This window comes from Platalea leucorodia (assembly GCF_965183815.1).
Source record: "Platalea leucorodia genome assembly, chromosome: 1".
NCBI lineage: Eukaryota > Metazoa > Chordata > Aves > Pelecaniformes > Threskiornithidae > Platalea > Platalea leucorodia.
In genome coordinates, this window is record NC_138823.1 from 71,034,455 (window position 1) to 71,049,832 (window position 15,378).

The 15,378-nt window shown below is 43.5% G+C and overlaps 1 protein-coding gene across 3 annotated transcripts; it reads right to left on the minus strand.

The window, feature by feature from the left end:
- Nucleotides 1-10,426: 10,426 nt before the first annotated feature.
- CCDC127 (coiled-coil domain containing 127) lies at nucleotides 10,427-15,369 on the minus strand. 3 transcript variants are annotated; one of them, XM_082320287.1, is made up of 3 exons: nucleotides 15,209-15,369; nucleotides 14,626-14,754; nucleotides 10,427-13,998 (listed from the first exon to the last, which is right to left on the minus strand). In XM_082320287.1, exons 2-3 carry the CDS (start codon nucleotides 14,744-14,746, stop codon nucleotides 13,325-13,327), a joined length of 795 nt encoding a protein of 264 aa, XP_082176413.1. In that variant the 5' UTR covers nucleotides 14,747-14,754; nucleotides 15,209-15,369; the 3' UTR covers nucleotides 10,427-13,324. The 3 variants fall into 3 exon arrangements, with proteins under 3 accessions (XP_082176413.1, XP_082176414.1, XP_082176412.1); XM_082320288.1 differs by lacking the exon at nucleotides 15,209-15,369 and adding an exon at nucleotides 15,179-15,198; XM_082320286.1 differs by lacking the exon at nucleotides 15,209-15,369 and adding an exon at nucleotides 15,050-15,157.
- Nucleotides 15,370-15,378: the final 9 nt, after the last annotated feature.

The following is a 15,378-nucleotide window of genomic DNA, read 5'->3' on the forward strand; positions in this document are numbered from 1 at the left end:
ATTTTCAATTTCCTGACTGAAAACGCGGCCCCAGTGAGGAGATAATGAAACGGGCAGCTAGTTAGACATCTGCACAAAAAGAGAACATCTATTTGCTGTCTTCAGCTATATATAGTGAACCTTTGGCACTAAACTTGAAAGTGCAGGCTTGTGGTAAAAAGAAGCGTCAGCAAATCATTCGATTGACCAAGTCAGCTCTGACACTTATTAATGCTTTATCTGTCAAGGTTTTATGGAACAGTCTGTTCATCTAGTAGAAGACATTGATTTCAGCTAATGTAATTCAGGAGATAATTTGGCTATAAACTGTAATCGCTTATAAGGTTATGAAACACCCCTTGCCACTCCCCTGTTTAAACTCACTTAAATACATATATAGCCCTAGCAAATATGAAGTAAAAAGATTCCACTGGCCTCAGACTAAATATAGAAGTTTCATACCGTTTTTTATCAGGAAGATAAACTGCTTGTGAATCACCATCACATTCAGTTTCCCATAGCGTGTGCTTACAAAATTGTATGTTTCATGATAGTTACTGAAACATGTTCTTCCTTCTCTAGAAGAGATGCTATGACAAAAAGGATGGAGAATAAGAGGGATTATAAAATCTGACCTTTAAAATCATAAGCATAATCTGCTTACCCTAATGCCTCTAGTCATTACAGAACAAGGTCTGAAGAACCTTTCTTGTAAATGGGCTTGAAATCAAAGGTCCCTTCACCTTTTGAATGACCCTGTGATACTCTGGTCAAAAATAAAAAAGGGACACTGGTTAACAAATATCACAGATGCTACTCACATCCTCATTCTTTCAGTACAGTCATAACAAGACTGTTCCATTTGTACCTCAGTGTCATCAAAAGGTAAGTACTTGCCACTGAAAACTATATATAAAATCTAACACAGTATATGTCATTAAGAAAGAATTTTGTCAGCTAAGCCCTACAGGCTCATTGCATACGGGGTGATCAAAATAAAGAAATAGAAGGGATCTTGTAAGCCCAGTCCCTGCCAAAGAAGGTAAACACATCACAGCATCCCTTTGCAAGCTTACCATGTTGATTCAAAATTACTTTTTTTGTACTCCGTATTTCTAAAAGGCTGGTCTAGAATTTCAGTCCTCTTATGCCCCAAGAAGGCTGTTCATTATCTCTTGAATAGAAAAGGTACAAAAAAAGTCTTCATCCTTGACATGGACAACTGTATACAGTAGCCCAGATGGATTTTCCCTGCACCTTGTAATCAGGTACTAATATTTCCCTAACTTGACTTGAAATATCTCTATCAGTCTGCCTAGCAATAGCACTTGCCTTTTTCATGACCTTGTCAGTTTTGCGGATGAGCTGTCTCCTGATTAACCACTGGATCGATGCCTTTCTTCTCCTTTGGCGGTTCCAGCTAAGGATTTCCTAGCTTGCAGCAGAACTTTTTCTAAGTTACGAAAGGCATATTTTAAATTTCACCCATTTTCTGCTACTCCAGTATATTGAGTTACTCAGTTCTTCCTGAATGATACTTTTTCAGCATTCACAATACTTCTGAGATTGTGTCATGAGTATTTCACCAACATGCTACTATTTTTTGTCCTTGGTCATTAGCGGAAGAATGACAAAAAACTGTTCCTAAACCAATCCTTGAAGAACTGCATTAGTAACGTCACCTTGGACCACCATTTCTGCTTTCAGCACAGCTTACCATTATCATCAGATCTTTACCTAGTTCTTTGTTCATGTTATATCTCCTATTTAGCTCAGCTAATACATTCAATTGTGGTCAAGTGGCAACTGGTCTACTGCAGTCCAAAAAGACTACATTTACTCTGCTTCCCTTGTCTAGAAAAATCAATTTTCACTTACAAGTGTCAACAGAGAACTTTCAAATTGCAGCTCTTCAACTTCCAGTTTCGCAGAAAATCATTGACCTATTGGTCAATAGCAAGAAACTGCATAGTCCAGGAGCTCACAACTCATCTGGGTTATTATTCTGCCTCCTGAATCATAGGAAGATAATCCTAGTATTCACGCTGTAGGGAATATGAGGCAGTAATACAGAGCAGATAGAAGACAAATAGGAAAATCCAACATACTCCCCATAATATTTCTACATTCCCTGACTTGCAGGCTTTAGTTCTAAATCTTTGCAAAGTCCTATGTACAACCTCTTTCAAAAACTGAATCAGATCATGATTACATGCTGTCCACATAACATATCTTACAGCTACAATCTAATGACTCTATGCAATCAGAAATCTTTGACAATCAAGATTCTGTATAGAATTTATTGAACCTAAAATAGCATGTTTGTCTTTAAGCACAGTGCAAGCTGATGTGGAAGGAATGAATGTAGCTTCCTTTGGGAATCAACTTATAAGAGGACAAATTGATAGGATATGAAATAAATACACACTTGTGTCAGGATGATCTGAAAATTTCTCTCTGCTAAGTTTCATGTGCAAGCAGTTTCTATCAGGATCCAAAAATACATTCCAGATTGCTTTCTACTGAATAAATCCAAAGTGTCTTTCAGGAGTTTATCTTACTTCAGTAATGCCAGGCTCCAGTGGTTGTTAGTTATCTATCAGTTGTTAAATATTTGCAGAAGCAACTATGCTGGTATAGCATCTAACTCGAATTTCTTTATCAGTGTAATTGCATGGCTAATCATCTTGGAAGGCACAGCGCCTTTTTCTGAAGGACCTGCGGCAGCAATGACACCAGCTCCAACACAACCCTCAGTTGCGCAGAGGGGTTGTCTATATTGCCACCCTGTGGACTTGAGCAAACAAGTTGGGGCTGCTCTACGGTAGTCACAGCCACTTGCTTATTCCACAGAGCCCTTTCCTTTGCTCTGAGGTAAACTCCTTCAAGTAATGCAAGGCTTAGGTTTGGCACGTCCCACGGGGTTTGTTATAAACCTCTACGAAATCAATCCTTTCACAATATAGCCTGCTAAACAAGACATGTTTTGCAAATTGCTAATTATAAATGCAGGAGGAAATGGATCTTACATTTAGACAGGATTACTTGTATTAAAACATTTCTAATGACACATTATTTTTAATGTACTATTTTTTCAAAAGTTAAAAGAGGCTATACAAAAAAGTAAGCCAACTTGTTCATAAGTAACTCACAATTTTACAAAAACTTGATTAAAAAGGAAATTTCCCCTTTCTAAAAGTAATATATTTTACTGGAATATATACACATACACACCTGTGGAAGAATATGAGCATATTCCTTTTCTTAGATGAAAATGTCTTTCATCTCACAGGACGATGAAGTTATTAGAGTATGAGAGGGAGCAGCAGTAAAGAAAAGAAATGGCAGTAGAAGGATATCGGGGATGTAAATCAAGACAACAGCAAGGATGGAGCCGCTCGCTTCCCTCTGGGGGGCCAGGTGCAGGCACGGTGCGGTACCCACCTGGGTTGACGGGCTCCTGGCTATGGGCAGCCCCAACGTGTCTGTGGTATCCTGGGCTCCATGGGGACTGTCCCTGGCTGGGAGACAAGCCGTCCTCCCCTGAAGTGCAGGGGGGGCCTGACACCCTCTCCCAAACTGGCCACCTAGCAGCTGCTCCTGCTTCTGACCTTGCGGGGGTCTCTCTTCATGCTGGCATGGGCACTCCTGGGCCAGTACAGCTCACTCGCCCTGCAGGAAGCCATCCTCGTATGGAGAATGACAAGTTTTTCTCACCCGTGAATAAGTTGAGTTGACTGACTGAAGAACCTGGCTGAAGCACCTGTCTTCTTCTGCCCTCCACCATGGGCTGGAGGGCACTGCACTGGGGGAACCTCTTCTGGCTGGATCCTGTGAAGAAGAGGACAAGGAGAAACCAGCAAGACAGGGCAGGGGCCTGTTCTTTAAGAAACCCAATTCCATTCATTTAAAGCCATTGAGAAAAGCAGAGAGCAGCGGCAATATATGTGGTTTGCATCCAGTCATAGTTTCAGGAATGAAATACAATATGGTCCTTTCCCTGTGATCCCATCATCTCCGGTATGACATAGGACAAGTGTGTAACTATCCAAATATTTTCAGTGACATTTAGAGAGCGTTGCAGCTAAAGGCAATCAATCATAAACACCAAGTTTGTTCTCTAATCTTGCTTTACAATATACCATGCTATTAGGATTAACTACATTTTTTCTGGCCCTTTTTAGTACTGTAGCAGGTACTGGTGTGAAATCTCTTACTCTAGTGATTCTATAGCAATAACTCACCAGCATTAATCATACATTTTTTCAGTAAGCTTCTACTTTGTAGTCAAAGCAACGTATACAGCAATCACAGTTACTCTGTTGTGTGATAAGCCTAAAACAGGAAAAGATGGAAATGCAAAGGTGGTGCTAACTATACAGCCAAATGCTTAAAGCAGAGGATTCTCATTTGGAAGCGTAAAGTGGTAAAGATGTAATAAAAGTGAAGAAGAGGACGAAGAAAATTCAGAGGTTAAATGAAATGTTCTCTCTGACAGCCTGTCCCTGGCAAAATCTGGTTGGACCATCTTTTAAAATATGCAGAGAAAACACAAAATCCTTTTACAAGCTGCCAATGGGTAAAATCCTTGACCAGCTATGCAAAGAGGGAGCACTGAACCCCAGGCTCAGGAGGAGAGTCAAAATCCCCAGCCTAGGGGACACTAATGATCATATTAAAACAGGAGATATGCAGGCAAAATGTTTCAGAGTTGCTTAGTTTTAAGGCTAATAATCAACGGCAGGTGGTTATGGAGTTTACCTTGCCAAGAAATGTTCTGTAGATCTTTAACTTGGTCTAAGTTTTATGCTCTGTTGTTCTCAAACTGTACCTGATAAGCAACCAAAACACACAGCTCCTCAGCTGGCATGATTTGATTTCCCACGTGTGTGCTTCAAGGCTGCTGCCGTCAGCCCACAGCAGTTCAAGCAGGGATACCTTGAAGGCTTTGGAGAAGTCTGATAAACTTTGGAGGCTAAATCTCTTTCCATTCAATTGTAAACTTCTCCAGACGGGAGAGAAGTCCTTTTTGTGCCAGCAAGTTTCCCTGCAGAGGAGAAACAAGAGAGCACTGAGCTGTCACTGAAACTGTCTCAGGCTATTGGGAACGCAACAGAGGTAGGATGTCATATACAATGATTTCCACAAGCATCCCATTCTGGAGTGTTTTTATGGTGTCAGGGAGTTTCCTTCAGCCATCTGACATGCCTAGAAATTGCCAGTCCATGTTTACTGTGGAGGTAGCAGTGTCCTTAGCCACAGAAGAATTAAAGGGAACAAGCTATGAACATCATGTCTGCTGTAGTTCATCCAGAACTGAGCTGACACTGATGCCCATGTGGCACTTTTCTCCTTTTTATCTTCCAGAAATAGGCACGATCTTTATTTGTGTATATACTGGTAGTTCGAATAATACTTCAACTTTGTATATAAATATTTCACTGAAGTAATATCAGCTTCAGCAGCATCATCCTTCTTCTTTGTTTTGTTCTTCTTGTTGACACCAGGGAGGGAGATGTGCTGTTCTTAAGGTTGCACTGCATACATTCAGAAGATCCCCAAAATATTGCTTTCATCTTTGAAGAATATGTTTCATCTTTGGAATCACTTTGAGGGGAACTACAGGTAAGGTGCATAGGTGTAGAAATGCTTATGTGGACAGCACCAAATTATCTGATCTCATGATGGCCAGCATCGCCCCAAATTTCTTAGCCAGTAAAGCGCTTTTGCTTGGATCTGTCTCACCACGTGCATCTCTCCTCTAGCAGGCAGCAGAACATGTTGACAGTTGTAGGTTGTTGCTTGTCATGTTCATTAAGCAATGAACAGTGTTCTTTAATCAAGGTTGTTACTGTTTTCTTTTCCAGTGCTGTAGTATAAAAGAAGACTCTAATAGAGTCCTGAACTACAACTCCTGCATGCCACCTTTGCACAGAGGTCTATTGCAATATGCACTTTGGAGGAGGCAAGTTCATCCTGTCTTGGTCACCGAACACTACATTTTTTCTCATCTTTCTTGTTATTATACTCCAGTTGCGTTTGGACCAGAGAGCTCCGGCCGTGTAGCATTGGAGGTGTGCCCCGGAGGAGCCCATGGGAACAGAAGGTGCTGCTGAGGCTGCTGGCTAGGAGAGCCATTAGCCACAAGGGGGAGGTAGCATTTAATAATACGAAGCACCGACTGCTTTAGCTGAGGATTTCGTTCTGATTGCATAAATCAAGTTTAGAAGTGAGGTATCTCAGAAATACAAACCCGCAGGAGCTGTTATAAAGAGAAGGGTGAAGAGGTGTTTTTCCAGCAGCTGGACGGCTTGGGCTGGGATCAGCCTGGAGCACGGGGCCGTTCGAGGTGCATGACAGCAAATGGCCATCACGGCAGGTCTCACAATCCCTCTGGGCTCTTCACACTCTTCAACAGACTCTTGGTTTCCAGAAGCACCATCTACTTTCAGTTGGTTGGCTGTTTCCATTAGTATTACACACTGTAGCTGCCACTTTCAGGGCTATTTTACCAGTAATGTTTCATCTTTTTGCTTTCTCCGGTGGCTATCCATAATCTGTTTGTAATTAGTCTTTTTGCACAACTCCTTCCACAGTAATTTCTCAGTTAGTGGTACCTTGTGAGTAGGATTATATGCTATGACTGTGCTTGTCCACTTAGAATAAAGCTTGCCACACTGGTGACTTGTCAGCCACCACCTTTAGTGCTGTTACGCAATTGCCGATCATGTGTACAAGCTGGGAGGTGTGACCATTTTTAACAGCCCTTCTGATGTTAAAGTTTAGGCTGCACCCTTCATGTCTGCATGGTTCACTAAGTATGTGAGTCTTGGTACTGTGTAGGTCTTCAAAGCTGTGAGCTTTCTGTAAAGGATTTGACAGAGCTTTTCCCATGTTAGAACACCAAGAATCAAGTTTCAATATTCAGATTTAGATGTCCCTGTCCAGAGGTAAATTTTCAGCCTGGGGTCAGAGTCTCCTACAGCAATTGTGTTCGGCTTGTATTGAACACCTTCCAGCGGCTGCAGTCATTGATCGTGTAAGAGTCATGGGTGGGGCTGATGAAAAAGCCTTGACATTTCTCCCTCCTGGGTTTTTAGATCAGTGCGCTCACAGAAAGGTTTCTACAAGGGAGACAGCGTTTTGTATTCCCTCCCATGTGCTGCTTGGCAGGACCAAGTCATCAGCAAAGGCCAAGGTGGTAACCTGGTTTTGCCACATTGCGGCATTTGCTCTGGTGGAATCCATAGCCATCTTTTTCTAGGTTGCAGAGTAACGGATTGATTGGGTGACACTGGATCCCCTTGTTTGACTCTGACCTTGGTGGTAATTGGCTCAGCATGATCCTTTTTCAATTCCAGATAAGTGGTGGCACTTCCAGATCAATTTTCATCTGACCACATGCTCAGATAGTTCTTTTTACTTCAGAACCAGAGAGTATGTTCATGTGTCACTCAGTAGGAGGCCTCGGCCTGTTCTGTGAGCCACAAGGGTTGTGGTTTTTCCTAGCATATTGAAGGATGAGTTGGAGTGATTTTACCTTCTCGGAGCACCCAGGTTCAGCTATAAGGCCTCTTTGTCACCCATTGGCCATTAATAGGCCAAGCTTTTGTTACCCTGCTTGTCAGAATCCAAGAAAGTGTACTAAGATGGTTGATCAGATTGTGATAGGTCTCTCGGTTTTGCCACATAACTTGATTTCAGTATCAAAATAGTTCTGTGTTCCTTGATACTACCCAGTATACATGTTGCCATCCATAAGTCAGAATTCTGCTAATACCGGTCCTTTGGGGGTCTGCCTATACGAGGTCCTTTAAACTTATTTGGTCTAGGTCAGGTGCTGAGGTTTTACTTGTTTCTTTTATCTCCTTCAAAATGTATTTAGGTGTTACCAGTTTAAAAGGCCCATTTGTCCACTTTTCCAAGATTTTGAAACTTCTCTGTGCTGAGAAACGGTTTCTCACCCTCTCACTTGGACTTCACTGGCTGAATATACTGCTGCACACATTCACAGACAGAACTTTTATTATTTTTATTGGGATATTTTGCATAAGATAATGCTTACGGGGGGATCAAATCTCTTGACCAAGACGATTGGTTGCTGCCTGGATGCTGATGTTGGAAACATCTCTGCAATGGTGTCTTCAGCTAGATGGACTGAGACTCCCCAAACTCTTGTTCTGGTGAATTCTTATAATCCAGCTGGCCTGTGGACCTATGTGACCACTACAATGTATGCATGATCAGTTTTTGTTGATTATCTTAAACTATGTAAGAAACACATCTATGAGCAAAAGACAGCCCCAAGTGCCCATCCTTGCATAGGCAGGAACAATTTCCACTGCCTATATAAAATTATGCATTATTTGATCAGTTCCTTAATCGACAACAGGAACCACCTGGGAAAATCCCTGGCTGTGCACTGGATCCTTCACCCCAAGTGGTTAAGCAAGATATCTAAACATACAGATAGCATCTATCAGCTTACAGAGCACAGCTTCTGCCTATCAGCAGGAGCTCCCTGGGGAAACCTCTGGTGTGGTTCCAGCTGCTGGGGGAGCTCCTGCAGCAGTCACTCGGTTGTTTTGTTGCAAAGTGGCTGGCAGACCAGTTGATCTCCTCATTGCCTAGCTACCCTAAATTTCAGTGAGTTAGGTCTTTGCAGATCTGTCTGTTGTCACAGCTATGCAGTGATTAGCTGGAGAGCTCCTGGACCAGGCAGTCAAATAACTACTACGTGTCCTTGGCATGCCCACAGGCAAAGCCTTCACATCCAGCTGCACTACCACTGTAACTATAAACTTGAATTTCATCCTTTTATCAAAGCTATAACTTAAATTCCATTTCTTTTGCCACAATATCTGAACCGTTGACCACTGTTTCTGCCTTGTATCCTCCACAGAGGAGCTCTCCCTATTTTCTCCTCCTCAATAGGAATGTTCAAAAGCGTGATTTAAAGAGCAAGAGGTCATGGGTGGCTTCCTGAGACCCTTCCCTTCAGGGGGGCTTGAACAGAGCTGTCACTTCCAGAGCACAGCATCCCTTTGAGCAAGGCATGTTGTCGTGTCAGTGGCCTTCTGGCAGCTCCTATTTAGGCAAAAGGAGCAGAGAAGGCCAGTCCCTCAGGGCTACTCCTCTTTACCTGCCCCCCTCCAGGAGCATTTTCTAAGGAAGATTTCCCTTTTCCAGCACTCAGTCCAGGTTCCAGGAAGTCCAGAGTCTGTTCTGTGTTTCTCTTTGTGTTGCACGCACCCAGGACAGCAGCTGTATCGCACAACAGACAGGTCAAACAGAACACGCTTTTTGCTTTTAGCAAAACGCACAAGATGTCTCAGGCTGTTTCCTTACCTGTGTCTAAATGTAGAAAGTCGCGTTCACACAGCTACAGCCCTGCGGGGTGCGGACTGGGGACAACTTAGCTGTGAAGCGGTGCAACCCACGTGTGTCGCTGCCCTCGGGGCACACCCCGCTAGGACGCAGAGGAGGCTGAAGACTTCCCTGAGGGACCTTCCCTTCTCGGATGCCTGCGAGGCAGGCACCTGGAGCCCCATCCACCAAGTGCAGCACCACCACCACAGCCTCCAAGTGTGGAGGCTTCTCCTTTCTTTCGGAAAGGAACCGGCAGCCCTCCGTTCCACAGCAGCCCCAGGACGCCTCTTCCAGCCTGCATATTACTACCTTTCAGGAAAGGCTGCGACCCACAGATGTGTGAACCACCTGAATGACACATGCGTTAAAAGGAAACCTCAAAAGGAAACCTCAAACTCCAAGACTTGAAGAGCGTGGTAATTTTAAACTGAAGTTGTAACAACAAATCTGAAGTTATAGTAACAAATACAAGCTCTTGTTCTCAGTTTGATAACAAGCTGCACTCTTTGCTTAATTTCGACTATTTCACAAGGATGGCATTCTCCATGTGAAGGCGAGGGATGAGTAAACGTGAAGGATTGTGTCAAATACAAAGGGATTAAGGATCTTTTATGAAGGGAACAAGGACTCCCAGAGTGTCTGAACACTATCCTAGCGCAGCTGGATTGTACTTCTTCACAGCGAGCAGGAAAATGAGAAAATCCACATGGGGAAATGAAAAGGAGCTGATGTGCAGAATGAGACATTTGAGGGATTCTGGAGGAAGGTGGGATACTCTGCATAACAGACAGAAGGGATTACCCCAGTCTTTCAGTGGGACGGTCATCTTTAATCACTCATCTTCAGTTAAAGCTGGTGCACTTTTATCTGTTTAACGATGCTGTTCTTTCCTAAGAAAGAAAAAAACTTTCTGACATATTGTCTTCTCAGCACAAAGACCAAAACTTTTTACAAGTCAATTTAAAAATTGGCCATTTGTAAAACCTTAAAATTGTGCAATTTGCTTAGAACGTTGGAACAAAGTAGCAAATGTCACTCCTCCCACCCACCATGCCCAAGTTACAAAACAGTGCAGAAATATGTAAGGGCTTTTATTGTTATTGTTTAACAGGTGAGTGATCATTTTCATAATGAGAAAAAGTTCATTAAATATTTTGAAAACAAATTATTCTTGCATTCTGCATAAACGTGGGCATTTCCAAACAAATAACCTATCCAGAACAATAGTTGTTGGGCAAGATAAAGCTCATGATAGAACTTCCAACATAACAACCTACAAAGGGGGAATGTTTCAAAAATACATAACGCACCAACAAACATGCGTTTTGGTAGAAACGAACAGGACCGGTGCTTCTAAACCAGTTACACACTTTTAAAAATCCTCCTCAAATAACTCTTCAGTCTTAATATACTGATCTGCAAAGTATCCATGAACAATAGTTCAACAATTAGTTGTACAAATAATTGACACTTCTAAAGAAGTGAAAGCGAATATCAAACATTTATTTCATTGCATCCAACCCTGTACAATCGAGCATATGTTGCTTCAACTTCCATATTTATACTAAAAAAAAGTATTTTACCCTCTTGTTTACATTTTCTTTAAACATTTTGAGTGATGTCAGTGGCAAACTATGGAAAAACTGAAAAAGCATAAAATGCTTGATCTTTTAATATTAAGAACTAATGAATATGTACAAAGTCAAGGCGTGAGTCTTAAATACATTGGCATTGACTCACTGGCTGCTGTTTGTCAGCCGAGTTGCTTAACTGCCTGTACGTACATATGAAACGCGCCACAGCTGTGTGGTTAGACACTTTCCACATCCTGGAGGAATTACACACAGGGTAATTAGTTGTTCAAACGAATTTGTTCTACTGGGCAATTAGGGCACGTGCATATGGCCAGCTACAGCAGCTTGGCTCGGGCTGTCACACGTGAGTAGGAACTCAATGGCATGCTCATCTCCCACCCTGCATATGCATGGCATCCAGACAAATTTTGGTCTTTCTGGTGTTTGTGATAGTATCTGGTTTTTTTCCAGGTCTGTCTGCCTACTACAACTTCATTTAAAAAAATAAAGAAAAATATAAGCAGTACGTAAGAGACTAATAAATCAATACAACAGTATAATTAGCACCACCAAGGTGAGCAAAATCACAACTGGAAAACTGTGTAGTTGGGAAACATATTCTGTTTAAGAATTTTGTTTCATGTTAGGTATTTTTGCTGAGTAACTGATTAGGTTGCACACACTACTTCAAAAGATTTATCTGCTGTCTTCTGTGCCCAGACTGAATTGAAACCAGAAGGAAATAATAATAGAAAACACACTCATCTGCTGGAGTTCTCTGTTAAACTTGGATGGGCATTCGCTTAGCTGGATTGCTTCTGGCCCATGCAATAGCTGATTGCCTAGAGCAAACGTGTTTGTCAAGTCTAGCCCTCAGTAAATAAAGAACTGCTAATTAAAGAACTGACAACCTACCAACACTAATCAAATCCAAGTAACAGAGAAGACCAGACATTATAAACAGAAGGGCAAACACTGCCCCTTTGAGGTCTAAGGCTGGATTAGAAAGGAGGAAGAAAAAAGTTATTCTCCAAAATACATGGCACATTTGAAAAAGAATGTGGTTCCTACTGCTACAAGGATCCAAAGAATACTCAAAATTTTAAGGGACTGCAAGCATGAAAATGCACTGGGGTGTTGTTTTTTTTTTTGTTTTTTTTGTTTTTTTTTTAATATCTAGATCTGTTTATTTTACTGTGCTAACTAAAGTTAAAAGCCCCTTTTCTTAAGAGTTTGCAAAGCTTGTATATCTGTAGGCTTTCATGGTCACGTGTACATGAAGCGGTGAACCGTAAGCTCAAAATTTAAGAATCGTGGAAAAGCATACCTCAGTTCTGCGAGAACTGAGACCAGTCAGGGAGGGAAGTACTGGCTACCAGTGCAGGCTGCATTTAGGTTCCCATCTGTGACTAACAAACAGGACCTGTCCAAGGAACAGAGCCAGGTGCAATGGCTGTAACCCACGGAGGCTTCTGCAAGCCAACCAGGTGGCAGCCAGTGCGCTGGGATGCAGAGGCAGCAGCACGGTGACGCCTATAATGGACACACACTGTTACGTTACAACCAAGACCCTGACTGAGAGAAAAACATAAGTATTCTTAACACATCTCCAGTATGATGAGAATGTAACTTTGAATTTGTACGCTCTCCAGTATTCAAGCATGGATTCCTAGCTCCAATGAGACTTTCATCAACCTGTTTCTTTACGTGTTATTTTAATTAGCATCTTTTGGATGTTTCCTTCACAAAGTACTATTTGTATATTGAGCTGGAAGACAATGCAAGACTGATTAATTTGAAACATGATCATACTATTCCCCTCCTCAGAATATGAATACATACATTTAGACACACGTTCACGCATACATATATTTAGATAAATGTACGTATATACATGTAGGATTCATGTGACCAGCACCTTGCTCAAACACGGTCTCTTCCACACATCTGCCTCAAAATCAGTCTTGCTTAAACAAACAAACAAAAACTTAAAAAAAAAAAAAACATATCAGGGATAAGGAACACAATGTGCTACCCCACTTGGGGGAGACAAATCACACTTCTCTCTTGATGGAGTATGACCATCAACTAGGTAAATCACTCTAAAGGAAGTTCTGTTTTGCTGCTTCTGATACCTATGGAAGCTGGCATATCTCTATACTACGCTGCAGTCTGCAATGCAAACACACTCACAGAGTTTAAGAGCATGCACAGCTCACTGGAGCATCTGTTGTTAGACAGTGAAAGGAAAGGCACCGACACTGCACATGTCCCATGCAAATACAAGTGCAACGAGGAGGAGAAATGGACACACAGTAGGAGAATTTAACAGCTTCAGACTACAACTGTGATTGTCCCTACTATGCATGGCAGATCACACGAAACCCCATTACTTCCCCTAATTATCGTTTTCCTAACATGGCCTTTTCTGCCCTCTTGAACTTCTGTAGTTCAATAGCTAGTTCCCAATATCTCAGATACAGCCACATAAGTCTTCCATTTTGACTTTTGTTTCTGTTCAGCAGATTTCCACAGTAGTTATCATGTTTGAAAATATCCTTTAAGCCACTTTCCATATGTAGAGCCATAGCAACAGGATCAGTTGCTGCTTTAACTAGCAGATTTTTCTCTATTTCTAGTCTCTGGCTTCTGGGTACAACAAGACTGCAGTAGATGTCCTGTCTTTCTTTAAGTCCCTCTTCAAATTCTTTTAGTAAAATATTGGCTCTCTTTTGCCACTCTTCTTCCTTTGCCAGACAACTTTGGTACAAGCTACCTGCTGCTCCTGAGTGCAAAAGGACTTGTTTTTCTCGCTCTAACTTCTCCTGCTCCTGTTCTAGGATCCTTCTTTCTTCTACTAGTTTGCGACTCTGAGACACGAGGGCTTCACGGTAACTCAGGGTTCTGTTGCGTTCCTTTTCAAGCTCCAACTCCAAGTGAGCAACTGTGCGACGATTTTCTGTGATTATATCCCGGTATTTGGCTTCCAGGTCTTTTTGTAAAGATGAATGTTTCTTATAATATTCTTTTTTTTCTCTTTCTATTTCTTTTTGACATTCTCTGGTCCAGATCCAACCTATCACATATAAATGAGACTTCAAACACGAGTATAACACATATAACATTGATGGGTACAATTAATTAGCTATGCCTCTAAAGAAGCTATTACATGATTAAACAACTTACTTTCCTGCCCTCCCCAGTGATATTCACTTCTATTCACAAGTCCCACAAAATGTCTTTCTGTGGGTCTGCGTTTCACAGTAAGTCACTTTAAATGATCGTATTTCTTTTGAAGTAAAAACTCCCCATGTCTTTTATTGCTAATACATACACTTCTTGGATTAAAGAAGGAACATAAAGTTATGGGGAAAAAAATGGAGGTTTCTAACGCAGGAACTGCACTGAGAACTTTTTGGGTCCAGTAAATAAATATACACGAGCAGCTCCTCGGGTTGTTACCTTTGGGCTCTCTCACAGGTCATATGCCCACTCTTCTGAGAGAGCTTTGTATATTGGAGCTTAGTAAATACGGGTTCAATTCCACATGTGAAAAATGGCCATTGCCTTAATGTCGTCAGCAGTGCTTTCTGTTTGTAACACGACAGACGAGCAGACCGGAGGGAATGCCCAGACGGGGTGTCACTGTACAGCTGCGGGGACGCCCCCCGGCTGGCGGGTGCGGGGCCTGGGCGCTACTTACGGAAGGCGGCCAAGCCCAGCATGGGGACCAGCAAGGCGTAGTTCCATCTGCTGCCTTCATCCCCGGGCTCCCGTTGGTTTGGCAGGATGTTCCAGTTGGGAGGATCATTTAAATTATTCATCAGGGCACCTTAGAGGTACAGGGGAGAAAGGCGGCCTCAGCAGCAGGCACCGGAGCAGGGCCGCTCCCACGGCCGCCCTCGCACCGGACCGCGGCCGGCCCCGGGACAGGTGCCTCTGCCCCGGACCCTCACACGGCGGCCCCGTTACCGGGGACTTTGCACGGACGCGCCTTCGCCCAGCGAGAGGCTCCCCGGCCTGCTCCGGAGCTGCCCACCCCGGCGCGACCGACCCGGGCCTCGGCGCTGCCGCTGTTCCCGCCCACCCCCTCCCCCGGCCGGCGGCCCGTTAGCTGAGGTCGCCACCGTCCCCGAGGCCTCCGGGTCCCTCTGCGCTGCAGGCCCCGACCGGGCCACCGGCCCGGCGCCGACGCGGGGCGGGGAGCGGGCCCGGCGGGCCGGGCGATGGTGCCGCGGGAGGGGACCGCCACCTACCAGCCCCGGAGCACTACGGCTGTCACTTACCTGCTGGCCCCGCCCCCTCCCGGGCTAGCCCATTAGCCTAGAGAAAGAGGGGGAGGGCCCGGGGGGACAACAAACGGGCTCGCCCGAGTCCTGAGGGCTCCCGGTGCTCTGGCCCCGGCTCAGCCCGCGCAGGTGGCGGGACGAGCGGGAGGTCCGGGGGGGGACGACCC